The sequence below is a fragment of the Osmerus eperlanus genome, chromosome 14 (assembly GCF_963692335.1).
Source record: "Osmerus eperlanus chromosome 14, fOsmEpe2.1, whole genome shotgun sequence".
In the NCBI taxonomy this organism is placed as follows: Eukaryota; Metazoa; Chordata; class Actinopteri; order Osmeriformes; family Osmeridae; genus Osmerus; species Osmerus eperlanus.
The window spans coordinates 12,364,006-12,377,895 of NC_085031.1; the positions used below are offsets into that span (position 1 = coordinate 12,364,006).

Below are 13,890 nucleotides of genomic sequence, written 5' to 3' on the forward strand. Positions count from 1 at the left end.
ATAACATAACCATTTTTTCATTACGACAAGTGCGTAAGTTTCCATGGTGACACGTATTTGTCTTTCATAAGAGAACACCCACTCAGAGACAATCATTCTGTTTCAAACCTTGCATCAAAACTCAAGTCACATCTTAATGATCCCAGTCACTGAACTTATTTAATCATTGAAAACACAATAACAGCATACTATTTCTGAATCAAATAAGTACAGAGTTTGTTTAGAGATCATTAAATCTTTACATATTCTTGTATGCATCAGTACAAAGTAAGTGAACACAATGAATTGGGCTTTCTGGTGACCCTTTCAATTGTCAGAAACAACTGAAATGTCCTCTCACAATAAGGGGTGTGTTTGTTTGACATTTTGGTGATCATCCAATCATGGACGTTTTTCATTGGAATCCTTGCGAAAAGCCTAATTAAAACGGTTTCAACAAAAACACACTGTGACACTCATCCTCAGGAACATTTACAGCAGCCTACACAAGCAAAATGAATTATACTCAAACACTTCTACTTAGCTTTTCTATTTATATATAACGATGAAACATGGCACGTTAAGAAGATACATCAAGAAAACATAACACAAATCTGTTTTCAATGTGCTCAAACTCACTAAAAGTACCAGAGTCCAAGATAAACATATATCTCTGTAGACACCTGAGAGGAAGTGAGTACAGTGCTGACAAAGTGATTCCTCTTTTCAGAGTCACAAGAACCTTTATTACTCAATTACTCCTCCCTTTCTTGAGTTAGAGATCGTCATTCATTCTTTTATGTACTGCTGTAATCAAAAACCCAATTTCTCTTTCAAGGCAAAAGTACAGTATTAAACTTGCTAGTGTGCCTTCCAACCAGTGTGTGAATTAAGTAGAAGATACGCTTTTGAGATACAGACACAATCAGTCAAACAGGTAAAAGTATGTGTCAGAAATACAGTATGATGACTTCATTTGTTATTGAAGTTGCAATAAACAAAATTAGCTCAGTGGTGGTAGAATCGTTCATTTTTGATTACTTCCTCTCTGTTTTGCATTTCTCCACCTCATCTTCCTGTGCCCTCCTAAACTCTCCCTCCTTCTCCCTCCTCTCTCTCTGGAACAGCTCTACTCCCCGTGGCCTACCCTCTCGTCCTTTTGCCTCCGTCGATCCCTGGCACCTCCCATCCTGGCCCTCGGTGAATCAGATCCCTGTGAGCCTGAGTCTCCGCCCACATCCTCCCTGATCTCCCCTCCTTCCTCCCCTTCATGCTCCTCCTCCTCTTCCTCGTCACTCTTTTCTGAGTCTGACTCGTCTGAGTTGTCCTCCTCCAGGTAACGGTAACCTTTGACCTGAGGAAGTGAAAGAACAACAGGATGTAAACTGTTCACATGTAGGCGGAGATTTAACTCTGACTCTTTTTACTCTGAAAGAAAGAAGCACACACACACACTGAAAAAAGCGCACACACACTCTCATGGATAAAAGTCCCTGTACACCCTCACCCACATGCATTCTCACACACACAGGAGAAACAACCAAGTTCAATAGGAAGGGACTGGTTACCTTGTGTCGAGGGCGGGGTATACGGGGGATTCTGGCTGGTATCTTCTTGGCCTGACGTTGCTCCATCAGCCAATAGCAGACACAGGAAAGTATCAGAGTGACCAATAGGATGGAAAGTTTAGCCTGGGGGGAAAAAAACAAGAGGAAATTAGCATGACAACAACAGCTGGAAGGAAAGTAAATATTAAAAACACACACACCCTCATTGGGAGGCCGGACCAAAGGTAAACAATGAAGATGGCGATAGCTTGCCACCAGTGGTAGATGGTGTACACAAAGTCCAGCCTTTCCTTGTCCTCATAGAGCATCCCCAGCAGGCCTGAGAGAGAGAGAGAGAGAGAGAGAGAGAGAGAGAGAGAGAGAGAGAGAGAGAGAGAGAGAGAGAGAGAGAGAGAGAGAGAGAGAGAGAGAGAGAGAGAGAGATAGATAGAGATAGAGATAGAGATAGAGATAGAGATAGAGATAGAGAGAGAGAGAGAGAGAGTGAGGATGAGGACAGGGAGGGGTTGGTGTTACTATTGTAATATGTTAGTGTACAAGGCGTCTTAGGACAGCAGTACTGTGTTATACTCACTGCTGAGGCCAGTCTTGTTGAGGGCGGAGCCCAGACCCCAGAGGGCAGTGAGGACAAGGAGGGGGGCAAGGAGGCTCGGGGTTTTGGGTCTGGGGCACCACCAGAGCAGCACCAGCAGCAGAAGACCGTGGACAGCAGCGCCCGCTACCAGAGTGGCCCAGCGTGGCAGGCGGAGGAGGGAGAGGGAGAGGAGGGAAAAGAGGGAGCAGGAGAGGCCATACACCCCCACCAGCAGCCAGAGCCACTCCAGACCCACCGTGCATACTCCGTACGACTGGGGCGGGAGGGGGGAGAAAGGTGAGAGGAGGGAAAGAGGAGGGAGAGAAGAGGGAGAGGAGGGAGAGAGGAGTGAAAGAGGAGGGAGAGAGGAGGGAAGCAACAGTATGAGTCTTGTGTCCCAAGGCCGGACAGTTTTAAATCTACTTCCTGTTCTAGTTCCTATAATGTTGCAGCGCTGGCTGGTTACCAGGGTGAGCCCAGTGATGGCAAAGAGGGTCTCCAGGCCGCTGTAGATGAAGAAGGGGCAGAGCAGCCGCAGCCGGTAGTCTCTGAGGTGTTTGAAGGGCAGCTGGAAGATGTTGCCCCAGCCAATGCTGCGCAGGTCGATCTCCTCAGTGGGACGGTACGCTGCACCGCAAACAACTAGGAACTGTGGGCAGGCGGGGGGAGGCGGCAGTTACAGGTAAAGGTAAACTGTGTGTCTGTGTGTGCGGTGGGGGTGGGGCGAGGGGAGTGGTCACCCTGTTCCATGGAACAAGTGAAGCAGTCCCAAAAGATTACAAACTCTTAAATCAAATGCACACACACACACACCAAAAAAAAAAAAAGCTAAATTGTTATACATTTACATATCAAACAGATATATCTGGCCCACCAGTGGAGTGGATGAGGTGGGGTGGGGGGTGGTCTTACTATGATCATGGCGAGGAAGGCGGCCCCCATGAGAATACTCTCCACCTGGATGAGCAGCAGGGAGCGTGGGAGGCTCTTCAGCACTGTGTTGTTGAACCCCATGAGGATCCCAGTGGAATTTGCACCTGGTTGGGGTAATACATGAATAAAAATAACATAAATGATTCCATATCATATAAATATGATATCCCCTGACATACCCTTGTTACAATAATAATTACATTCTTTCTAAAGTTAAGTATTTGAAATATATAACTGATAGACATTCGATAATGTACACAGTGCATAGAAGATTGGAGATTTACCACAGTCCTGGACATGGAACAGAGTGTGCTCGTGTTTCTGTAGGAGGCCATGGATGAAGAACCGCATGGGGAACTCCGCAAACACAAAACTCAGCTGAGGGGGCAGAGAGGAAGACACACACACACACGACTTAGACAGATACAGGCGCATCATTATCTGGGAGGCTCAATGGAAGTTGGTCTCTCTCTCTCACTCATACACACACATGCACACACACGCTATAATAACAACTTACATGGAAGATGCTGTAAAAGACAGCCTGGAACACAATCACATACTGGTGAGAAGCTCCTTTGGGCAGTTTCTTCTGCTCCTGGACATGCTCTTCCTTGTAGTTAACATACTCATAATACTGCTGGGCCATCCTAAAATTGTGTATGTGTGCGTGCATGTTATAAATGTCCAATTTGTTTATTTCAGTGAGTATTTATGTGTGGTCAGCATGATAAGACAGAGAAAAATACTTCACAGTATCAACAGTATGACACGGTAATACTTCCTTCTCCACCTCTTTGTCCTCCTCCTTCTAACCTTGTGATGTAGTTGCCCAGAGAGGCCCACAGAGGGACGATGGCTACACCAATCGCCACGGCCGATGGTACCAGGGTGTAGTATCGCTCCCAGTAGTTGGTCGAGACAAAAAGGGCGTAGATCCCAGAGGCCAGGAACATCATCCACTTGGTGCCAAGGAACCTGCAAAGAAAGAGAGAGAGAGGGTTTGAGGGCATGCAACTGTAATTACCAACACATCAGTGGGTCTGTATGTGCGTGTGTGCCTGTGTGTGTGTTTGTGTGTTTCTACCTGATGAGTACAGGGGTGTAGAGTAGGCCAATAACAGGTGTAACGTTGATCCCAATCAGCATCTTGTGGTCAATGTCCTCCAGACCCAGATTCCCATACTTCACGTCTCTGTAGGTCTCATCATAGTGGAGGATTAACTGCATCTGTAGTAGGCCTGCGCACACACATACACACACAGAGAAAACAGTGAGATGGACACATAAGAGATGTACATATGTACACACACACACATGCACACATACACACACAAACCACCGTTTTCTCACCTACCCATATAAACACTGTAGATGACCATGCACCCCACACTGGCCCCCAGAACGTTCTTGCACACACCCAGCCTCTTCCTCCTGTAGTACTTCCTCTCCTCCTCTTCCTCATCGTACTCTGCCTGGGGGCCCAGAAACTCTTCCTGAGAGAGAGAGAGAGAGAGAGAGAGAGAGAGAGAGAGAGAGAGAGAGAGAGAGAGAGAGAGAGAGAGAGAGAGAGAGAGAGAGAGAGAGAGAGAGAGAGAGAGAGAGAGAGAGAGAGAGAGAGAGAGAGAGAGAGAGAGAGAGAGAGAGAGAGAAGTTATATACAAAAATATTTGTGGGATCATTTTGAGGACAACTCAAAAGTAAGTCGTGCACAACGTAGAGGGACACAAATTAGTATATTTACATTTCCTTGGATGTTCCCTTCTTGACCTATTTCCAGCAGATTGTTCACATCGCCGTGAAAGGGTGCGCCAGGGTGTTCGGCCTCACCGTTCAGATTATCTTCTGTGTCGGCTGCTGCCATCTAGCGGACATGATGGTGTTACAATAAGAAGATCTAGTACCACTTCTCTGATACATGTATTTCTATAAATAATATTTTAAGATTGACACATTTAACGGTAGAACCCGAAAGGCTAGAAAGCAGGTCGAGACAATAAAATGGACAACGTTGAACATACACGTTGTAATATTAACAGTCATATTGACAACTTGGTGAAATTTCAAACACTAATTTAAAGTCCATGGTATCAAATATATCAACACGTAAATGTCGATTGATGAGCGAAAACACTTACCACAATTATGACATGTAGTACAGTGGTTTGAAGAATGTCCGAGTTCGCATACAACACAATGTGTCGTCTCTCAAATATTTGCAGAATGACATGTGTCGTCTCTCAAAAGCAACCTGTACCATACTATGCACTTCTCCTTTTGAGTGTGAACCTGAACAAATATAAACCTTCACCAAGGAAATGAAACCTCTGCTCTTCTCACTTCCTCGTTTTCATCCGTATCCAGTGCCTCTTAAAGATACAGGACAGAGTAGGCTACTGCATCTGTTGAGTTTTCTAGATACAATCTAGCACTATTACACGTATTTAAACTAGTCTCTATCAAACCTAAAGAAAGTAGAAATGATAAAGTGAAAGTGCATGACTGACTCATGAGGCCAGAACAAAGATTTATTGAATGACGAGGACAGAAATGTTAACAAAAACATCAGTAGAAGACAGAAAACGTTGTAGAAAAGCATACCGTTTAAACAAAATGCTTATTAACAGCCCAAAAAAAACACATGCTGTACTCCACATTGACATAGCAACAGTCCTCAATAGAAAATTGACTATGATAAAGGGATGAATTCTTTCCAAAATCATTAAAAGCACTTAACTCTGGTCCACAAAACTTGATTTGACTTCTGGGTGAACTTTGCAGCCCAAATCTTTGAGAACCCAGACCTGATTAGTTTCATGGTGGCAATAAAGGAAACTTTATTTACTTCTTGATGAAACCTTGTAATGGCCAGTGCCAAAAGAGCATGATCATCAGCCTTTAAAGAGTTAACTATGCATAGTGTCTCTTCAGTATAAATAGAAATTACTTGACTCACACCAGAAGTGCAACCAGTTTTTATAACAGACATAAATTAACTCCAAGTACCCCCCCCCCCCTCCCCAATGCATCTCCATTTCTCTCCTCCATAACACTTTGGACCCTACTCCCTCACTTTCAATGGACGGCCCCAATGACCCCACACCCCCTTACCCTCATCCCAACTCTCAGTGAAACCCCACTTCTGACAGGACAATCCCTGTCCCATCTCTCCTCATCTCCTCTTCAAGCAGGTCGACTTCTACCCCACCCACTCTTGCCTCCTTCTTCAAACCCCTTCTACTTTCCCTCGCTTTCTAATCCCATTCTCCTCCGTCTGTTTCTCCATCCCTCTATCCGCTTCCGACAGCAGACTTCCTCATCATCTCCTCATCTTGCACGGAGAGCTCAGTGAGTTTGCGGCCCAGCCTCTCGTGGAGGTCCAGGTACTTGGCCACACAGCGGTCTAGGCACACCGCCTCGCCCTTCGCCAGCTCCGCCTCTTTGTAGTGGGGGGGCACGCACTTCCTGTGGCAAGCATTGGTCATCCTGGGAGAGGAGGAAGAAAAGGAGGCAGAAGGGATGGAGGGAGGAGTGGGTAAGGTAGGGGTCATCAATGTGCACAAATTCTGGTAAGATCACAACAGTCGTGATCTACCAATGTTCATGAATGCTAGCAAGGGAAAACACAATAACATGATAATGTAGCGTTAAATATATTGTGTCTTTGGGGTGTAAATTCACTGTACACTGTAAACATAGTTATGAACAAATAGAAACACTGTCCCAACGTTTTGCTGGTTACCCATGTCCCATAACCGTTCAGGAACAGAAGCTTGTTGTTCAATATTTTCCCATACCAGTAAGAGCGATCAGACTTCACACTTACTTAGCTTGCTATTTATCTAAAACACGAGGGAGGCTGAGTCAAACATAATTAAATAACACGTAGCAAAAGGAAGCTAGGTCGAAAGCTAGCTACTATTAACTTGATAGCCAGCATTACCTATTATACATATCGGCCATCATTTCTACTTCTAGCTCCGCCGCCAATTGCTGTGCCTTCAGAGGGTCCATGTCTGATTCAAGACTGCTCCGGACCCGACGTTCACCAAAGCTAAACCGTCCAAATAACCACAAACAGCGGCTAACCGGCACTGCTTCTGTGGCTCTTCGGTAACCTTCAGAATAGGAGGAAAATACACGTGTTCCCTCCGGTCAGCAATAGACAGCACTCACTTCCGGTGTCAATAAAGTTTAATATTTTGAATAAATGAACCTCTTGATGAGGCATCGATATGTTACAAAACTAGATCGTATTCAATTATTTAGGTTTAAGTGGTAATTTAAGGTGGTACTTTGATAATGCAAATTATGTGGTTATTTTCTTTTGACGATTGTGTTGACTAAAAAGATTAAATAATAAAACGTCAAAATAGTAACTTGAGTAAAAGTAATTCGAGGAAATAGTTACTTTAATGAAACAAAATATTTATATTTTAGTCTGCACGGGCAAGCATACCATTAAACCATACACAACACCTTTAGAAGTAGTACATTATAAAGAACTTGTAGAACGCAAAACAAAAACAGCTATGGATAGTATCGGTAAAAACATTAGTGAACCCAGTGTTGGATCAACCATGTAATGACCGAATATGTAACAGAAAGGTGGTTGGTAACAGGTCATTCACAAAGACATTTTGAATGATGCACATACAAACCAAAGGAGCATAATTAACTTAATTCTTTCACTTTATATTTTGCAAAGCTTAAAGCAAAACTCACCACATCATGGGTCAATAATTCTAAAAGCTAGCGAGGCCTCACAAAAGTTATATTTTTACACCTTCATAGTGCGAGTGTAGATTTGTGCAGGATTTGAATGGCAAAGGCTAAAATCGAAATTTCACCCACCAGTTGTATGAGACTGGTAAAACTAGGGATACCATTTGTTTTGGTAAAGTTAACAAAGGAATTTTTTTTTAAAGAAAGTTAGTCTGTCTGATACCCAGTCACATCAATCTCGTTTTCCTCCTCTTCCATCTCCTCCTCAGTGGTAAATTCCGGAACTGTAAGACCCTCCTCCCACACTATTGGCTGTGCGCACGGAGAGCAAACCAGAATGTCAACCTCCACTTCCTCCTCCGGATCAGAGCTTCCTGTTGACCCTGGGGTGACCCTGCAAGAGTTCTTGGAAGATGGGTTCTCTTTACTTTGGGTCTGGTGGTCGGGCAGAGTCATTTTGTTTTTCTGAGACAGGAAGATGGGATTGGGGGTGAGACATCCCATAGTGGCCTTAAAGCCTTCAGTATCCTCCTGTCTGGTGCTCTCTGAAGCTACACAAGCTATAAAAAAAAAATACAGGAGTACATGACAAACATATTTCCAGTCAAAAATGTGATGCATTCTTAAAATGTAATATGCTATGCATTTGATACATGGTCTACATCCAAATGTTGAAACATGAAAAGCATGAATGCCAGTTTACCTTCTGCATTAGGCTGAGCTGACGGATGCTCCTTTTCCAAACTGACCTCATCTACGCCCACATCCATCTCTTCTTTTCCGCTCACGTCTTCGATAGCGGTATAGATATGCCTCCCTTGAATGTCGCCCACCACATCCAACTCTTCACTGGAAATGTCCACATCCATACTGCCTTTCATCTCTTTTTCAATCACACATCTGTCTTCGAGTCTTCTTTTTTCCTTTGAGTTTTTTTCTCTCTCTCCTCTGAAACCCATCTCTCGCTCTCCTCTCTTTGTCATTTTGGTAATCTCACTTAAGGTTGGCAACTGTCTTGTTTTACTTTTGGGGTTAGTGTTCTCACCATATTCCTTGTTTTGTTTCTTTGGAACTAGTTTGGGATCCTCCATGATGGTTATTTCTACTGTTGCTGTGTTCATCTCCAGTGGCAACGCCATCATTCCTTTAAGGTTCTCCAGCATGCCAGTCATAGCCTCTCTTTCTTCATGCAACCTCTTTTTTTTCTCTGATGTTGCCAAAGTCTTGTCTTCTGATTGCTTGCTTGATTTCGCTGGTCGGATGATCTCATTATGATTTTCATCAGTTGTATTTACATTTGCCATATGTGAGCCATCAAGAGACAGGAAGATCCCCTCTGTTGATTCCTTCCCGTTGCACTTTTCACTTAGTTTCACTAATTCTTCTTCTATAGTTCCAACATCGTTATCGGATTTGCTCCCTTGTTTCTTCTTCACTTCATCTGTCTTCCTGGTCTTTGGGTGCCGGTGCTTCAGGAGTTCTTGGAACTTTTTCAGAATCACTGTGGGAGGCCGTCTGATTGCGGTCATCTTGTCCTCTGCCGTCACCCCCACTTCCACCGGACTCCGACCCGCTTTCTTTTTTTCGATTTGAGGTCCACCAAGTTCTGGACTGGAGATCTGCAGGTGCACCATACAGGATTGGGATTCTGATCTTGGTTCAGTTCTGAAACCCTCCGTCACATCTACTGCTTTACTAGCAGGCTTCAGCAGGCTTGTGATCTGGCCACAACCGGCAGGAGAGGACAGGATCTCTTCTGTTCTGTCCCCTGCTGAACTCACATTGTCTTCCTCCACTTCCACACTTCTCTTTCCATTCCAATACTTTCTGTTCGGTCTGACCCGCCTCTTCACCGATTGGTTTCTTGTTCCTCTATGCTCAACATCTTCTCGTTTGTGACCATTGATAATAGGACCAGGACAGGCTGGTTGGGGGACTTCCTGATCTCCCCGTCTTATCTTTCTAGGCCTTCCACGCTTTCGTTTGGGGACCATAATGTTACCAAGTCTCACTGGCTGAATCCCACAGGCAAGTCCCATTTGCTGAACGATTGAGGCTTTAGTTTCAGAGCCTGAATCGTCCTTTATTTTATGTTCTTGCGGGGAGTCTTGACCATGTCCTACAAAGGAACTCCTTGTTCTCCGGCGGGTGAGGCTAGTTCCACTTGTATCTAACTTCCTTGCCTGGGGTGCTTTTTCTGGGACCTTCACAAGTGTTCTTAGCCTCTCTGATGACCTAGAGTTCATCATTGTATCTGATGCATATCCAGGACATGTCTTTGTAGGTCTGGTGTCCATGTTGTTTCCTTTTACTATGTCGTTGCTGGACAGACTGATAGAACAGACACTCATGTTTATATGGCTCTTTGTTTTGTTCAGGTTTTTTCCCCCCTCACCACTCAGAAAGGTGGCATCACTCTCTTCTAATCTCATCCTCTTACATATAGGCTCTGTTAACTCTTGTGGTTCCCTCTTTGGATTTGGACCATCATGCACCCCGTTTCTTGTACTTTTTCCTGTCTCGTCTTTCAATTTCTCAGGCTTCAGTTGGACCCCTTTGGAAGTTTTGGCATTTCTTATCTTCTTTTCCCTTACATTTCTTTCCTTCCTCTTGCTGCCTGGTGTTGTGCTCCTAAACCAGTTTCCTGTACTGGTATGGTTGGAGCGGCTCAAACATGACAGACGTGACAAGCAATTCTTCGACCTGCAGGGGTATTCTGGATCTTGTAGTGTGGTTGGGCAAATCTCAGAGTGGTGAACCATACATACAAGTGGGTACTGTAGTTCTCTTGGAAACTGGGAGAGCCACGGTGGCCATCTCAGGGAGGGCTGAGGAGCTCTGTGGACATGAGGTGGCGTGGGGTGGTGAAAGGGGGACTGGTGGTTGATCACTGGAGAGGAGGGGGGTTCTGAGTCAATGGGAGACACACATCTTGGCAAACGTAGATCCTCCCAGGTGGGCATGGCAATGGTTTGGCAGGAATGGTTCTCGCTGCCTTGGGACGTAGGTATAATGAACTCTGGGAAGCATAGTTCGTTACGGGGGGTGGCCCCCTGGCATGCCAGATGATGGTGCTCGTCATGACCACAGGCAGTTTTGGAATGGACAGCAATCGGGGGGTGCAAACCAGCTCTGGCCGGATTGTGTTGTGCCCAGTCCTGGTTGGTACTAGTTTGTCTTGGCGTGGTCTCCTCAACATTAGCGCTTGGACATTCCATAGACAGATTAAAAACATGCTCTCTGGCTGACTGTGAAAGCACCTTCTGTAGAGGACCACCTTGCCAGCGGCCTGCATCTCCCTCCCCAGTGTCTCTCCAAGATGCATGGCCCTGGGAAGCTGGGCACTGGTGGCAACTGGGCCTGGTGGGTGCAGGCTGGACTGACATATTTCTGCATTTGGCCTGGTTCTGGTTGCAGTGAGGTTGGTGAGGGTTGGTGTTTGGGTGTTGGTGGGGGGTGGAGGGGTGATGGGCGCAATGGCAGAAAACAGTGAGGGGTTGGGGCTGGACATGAGGGTGGGGATCCGGGGGTGCAGGGTTGGTCCGGGTGGGGACAAAACTGGAGGAGGGTATTGAGTGGAAGGCTGAAAAGGGGGAGAGGGAGGGGAGAAGGAGAAAAGGTTGTAGAAGCTGTGAGTGAAAATGAGATGTCAACCTATGACAGCACAGAATGTGTGTGGGGTATAAATGATCAGGAAGGTATTGCACTGAACAGGAGACATCAAAAAAGGTGAGCATGGCAAATTGGAAAGGTGTGTCGTTATTATAATCAATAAGCTCATCAAGTTACCCATTTCTGTCGATGTCTCGTCCCCGCCTGTTCCGTTGCCATGGGAACATACGCTGGGCATGGCGCCAACAGAGCCTTGCATCCTGTGGGGCCCCGTATTGTTGTTCAGGTGCTCGCATGCCGGCTCTCTGTCCTGGTGAGGAGACTGGCGCTCGTAGTCCCTCTCCATGACAATAGGGGGCAGTATGTTCAGCCCCATCATGATGTCCTCTAGTAACTTCTCTATCTGCTCGTCTGACTCCTCTACTGGGGCCATGGTGAGCTGGGGGTCAGCAGGGTCATCGTTGGGGTCGTGGGCCTGGTAAGGTGGGGCTGGTGTTGGGACATGGGCTGGATGCTTCATGAGGAATGTGAGTGTGAGAGAGATTATGACAATATTCCTGAAGCATTTAAAAAAAATCACATGAACTGCACAGGCTAATTAAACTGCATACGTATGTAACTGTGAGCCAGCTGTATATTTATCTTGCCACCTACCTGTCGTTGAGGGGACCATATCTTCTCCTGGAGGCTTACAACTTGCCACACCTGTCCTCTGGTCTTCCTCCTAAGCTTCACCTTAATGGAGATCCTGGTCTCCGTGGCCTCCATCTGCAAAACTCTGGACAGGCTCTTCCTCCCCCTCCGACTCTTCCTCCTTTCTTCCTCAGCAACCTCATTGTCATACACCACCCCTGTCGTGGTCATCATCATCATCGCCCATTATCATCACAGATCGGCGATTACTTCATAAATACGATATACTCATGATCACATTCCTTTTCATGTAGGCCTTTCTGTGTTGATGGGGTAACTCACCTTCTCTTTCAGACTCGCTCATTTCATTTTCTTCTATTCCTCCTGTGATGGTAAGGCTGGGGTCCAGTGTTTCTGTGACTCCCTTTTTCTCCATCTTCCTCCTTGGATACAACTCATTTGTGATGTGTTCCTTAGCTGGGTGAGCCCCGTCTCCCTGGGCCACAGGGGGGGCTGCGTCATCGTTTGGGTTAACTGGGAGCTTTGACGAGGAGGTGGGCTTTGAGACGTCAAAGGTAGAATAGGCCCCTGGTTCGAAGTATAGACCAGGGTTTCCTGAGGGCGTGGGACTTCTGAAGGCAACAGTTGATTGGTCGGCAGGTATGGAAGGGCAAGGGACCAGGTGTTGAGGCAGAAAGATGTTCTGGGGACTCAAAACAGGGGGCCCATCATCACAGAATGAGTTTGAAGATGGGGTCTTATGAAAGGGGGTAGGAAGCTCCGCAAGGGTTAGAGTGTCAGAGTTGACAGTCTGAGTCCCTGTGTCCACACCACTCCTCTCTTCCACCAGAGCGTTTCCATCCGTAACTCTCTCCATCGTCTGCACCTCGACTTCTCGCACCCCTCTCTCTCCAACCTCCGTCTGCATAGCTGCTTCTCTGAACTGCCTTTGCCACTCCTGTCCTTCTGTCCCCCTTTCCTTCAACCCCTCCACTAGGCGGCCTAAACCTAGATGGCCGGCCGCAGCCATCACCTCATCCAGCTCCCTCTCTCCCTAGTCAGATAAGCAGACATATGAACACAACCAAAATCTACAATAAGTTATATTGAACTGCTCTCTCTGACACAGAAAACAGTACATTAAAAAAGTATAATATATCAATCAAATGTATAGAATTCCGACCTCTCCTTCCAGATGTCCTGAGTAAAGGAGGCTCACGAGCTTGAGCAGGGTCTGGGCCCTGACTGTCGGGAGATGGACAACCTGTGGGAATGGTGAAGCAGACAGGGGCTGAGACCGACGGGGTCTGAGGGCTGCCAGGATGCAACCATGGGCTGGGACTGTGACTCCTGCAGTGAGACAGAGAGAGAAACACAGAGAAAAAGAGAGGTTTGGTACAAAGGGACAGGCAGGGCTTTTCAGAGAACTGTAATTCTGCCTTCACTCTTATCCATTCTGCTTCTATTCCCATTGAAAATCATTCAATTGTCAGTGTGCTTTTCTCTCTCTCCAATCAGATTATATATCGCACCTTCCCAAGAAAGCAACACCCTAATTGTACTTAACAGGTAAAGCCCCCCCTCTTCCTTCTCAACCTGCAACCTGTTATTCACCCTCTCCATTCTTCCCCACCCTCCCCTCTTTACCGTCTGTCTGCAACATGGTGTCACAGAAGAGGCCACGATGCTGCTGTCTCTGCAGCTCTCCTAGGAGTCTCTGCTCGTAGTCTGGCAGACGATAACGCCACATCTTCACAACAAAGGGGCAAAGAAAGAGAGTTCATACTTTGCGGAAATTAATGTAAACGTTATGTATGCCCTCACGTATATGCTAATTACACAAATTGGTCAGTAAAATTATTTTAA

The 13,890-nt window shown here is 46.0% G+C and overlaps 4 protein-coding genes across 4 annotated transcripts; all 4 read right to left on the reverse strand.

Moving 5' to 3' along the window:
- Window positions 1-133: 133 nt before the first annotated feature.
- On the reverse strand, window positions 134-5,399 carry unc93b1 (unc-93 homolog B1, TLR signaling regulator). The gene is made up of 13 exons (XM_062478287.1): window positions 5,193-5,399; window positions 4,799-4,918; window positions 4,412-4,550; window positions 4,142-4,295; window positions 3,871-4,032; window positions 3,575-3,704; window positions 3,339-3,432; window positions 3,034-3,158; window positions 2,588-2,770; window positions 2,122-2,395; window positions 1,748-1,866; window positions 1,548-1,670; window positions 134-1,333 (listed from the first exon to the last, which is right to left on the reverse strand). The coding sequence occupies exons 2-13, from the start codon at window positions 4,916-4,918 to the stop codon at window positions 1,109-1,111; spliced, it is 1,848 nt and encodes a 615-aa protein (XP_062334271.1). The 5' UTR covers window positions 5,193-5,399; the 3' UTR covers window positions 134-1,108.
- Window positions 5,400-5,568: 169 nt separating this feature from the next.
- timm10 (translocase of inner mitochondrial membrane 10 homolog (yeast)) lies at window positions 5,569-7,202 on the reverse strand. The gene is made up of 2 exons (XM_062478330.1): window positions 6,998-7,202; window positions 5,569-6,540 (listed from the first exon to the last, which is right to left on the reverse strand). The coding sequence occupies exons 1-2, from the start codon at window positions 7,066-7,068 to the stop codon at window positions 6,345-6,347; spliced, it is 267 nt and encodes an 88-aa protein (XP_062334314.1). The 5' UTR covers window positions 7,069-7,202; the 3' UTR covers window positions 5,569-6,344.
- Window positions 7,203-7,456: 254 nt separating this feature from the next.
- On the reverse strand, window positions 7,457-9,955 carry LOC134034020 (ABC transporter F family member 4-like). Its single transcript, XM_062478329.1, has 2 exons — window positions 8,483-9,955; window positions 7,457-8,339 (listed from the first exon to the last, which is right to left on the reverse strand). Exons 1-2 carry the CDS (start codon window positions 9,816-9,818, stop codon window positions 7,987-7,989), a joined length of 1,689 nt encoding a protein of 562 aa, XP_062334313.1. The 5' UTR covers window positions 9,819-9,955; the 3' UTR covers window positions 7,457-7,986.
- On the reverse strand, window positions 9,863-13,805 carry LOC134033914 (uncharacterized). Its single transcript, XM_062478197.1, has 7 exons — window positions 13,672-13,805; window positions 13,208-13,374; window positions 12,367-13,078; window positions 12,046-12,242; window positions 11,569-11,905; window positions 9,984-11,362; window positions 9,863-9,898 (listed from the first exon to the last, which is right to left on the reverse strand). The coding sequence occupies exons 1-7, from the start codon at window positions 13,772-13,774 to the stop codon at window positions 9,863-9,865; spliced, it is 2,931 nt and encodes a 976-aa protein (XP_062334181.1). The 5' UTR covers window positions 13,775-13,805.
- Between the last annotated feature and the right edge of the window lie 85 nt (window positions 13,806-13,890).

Bases quoted from the DNA above. Each gene is read 5' to 3' on its own strand.
- unc93b1 (XM_062478287.1), bottom strand. From the start codon at position 4,918: ATGGCAGCAGCCGACACAGAAGATAATCTGAACGGTGAGGCCGAACAC. The intron at 3,705-3,870 runs GTTAGAAGGAGG...ACACAATTTTAG, and splicing joins CTGGGCAACTACATCACAAG to GATGGCCCAGCAGTATTATG. The intron at 2,771-3,033 runs GTAAGACCACCC...GCCTGCCCACAG, and splicing joins CCTTCCTCGCCATGATCATA to TTCCTAGTTGTTTGCGGTGC.
- timm10 (XM_062478330.1), bottom strand. From the start codon at position 7,068: ATGGACCCTCTGAAGGCACAGCAATTGGCGGCGGAGCTAGAAGTAGAA. The intron at 6,541-6,997 runs GTAATGCTGGCT...CTCCTCTCCCAG, and splicing joins ATGGCCGATATGTATAATAG to GATGACCAATGCTTGCCACA.
- LOC134034020 (XM_062478329.1), bottom strand. From the start codon at position 9,818: ATGGGACTTGCCTGTGGGATTCAGCCAGTGAGACTTGGTAACATTATG. The intron at 8,340-8,482 runs GTAAACTGGCAT...TTTTTTTTATAG, and splicing joins AGCTCAGCCTAATGCAGAAG to CTTGTGTAGCTTCAGAGAGC.
- LOC134033914 (XM_062478197.1), bottom strand. From the start codon at position 13,774: ATGTGGCGTTATCGTCTGCCAGACTACGAGCAGAGACTCCTAGGAGAG. The intron at 13,375-13,671 runs GTAAAGAGGGGA...GTCTCACTGCAG, and splicing joins CACCATGTTGCAGACAGACG to GAGTCACAGTCCCAGCCCAT. The intron at 12,243-12,366 runs GTGAGTTACCCC...TGACCACGACAG, and splicing joins GAGCGAGTCTGAAAGAGAAG to GGGTGGTGTATGACAATGAG.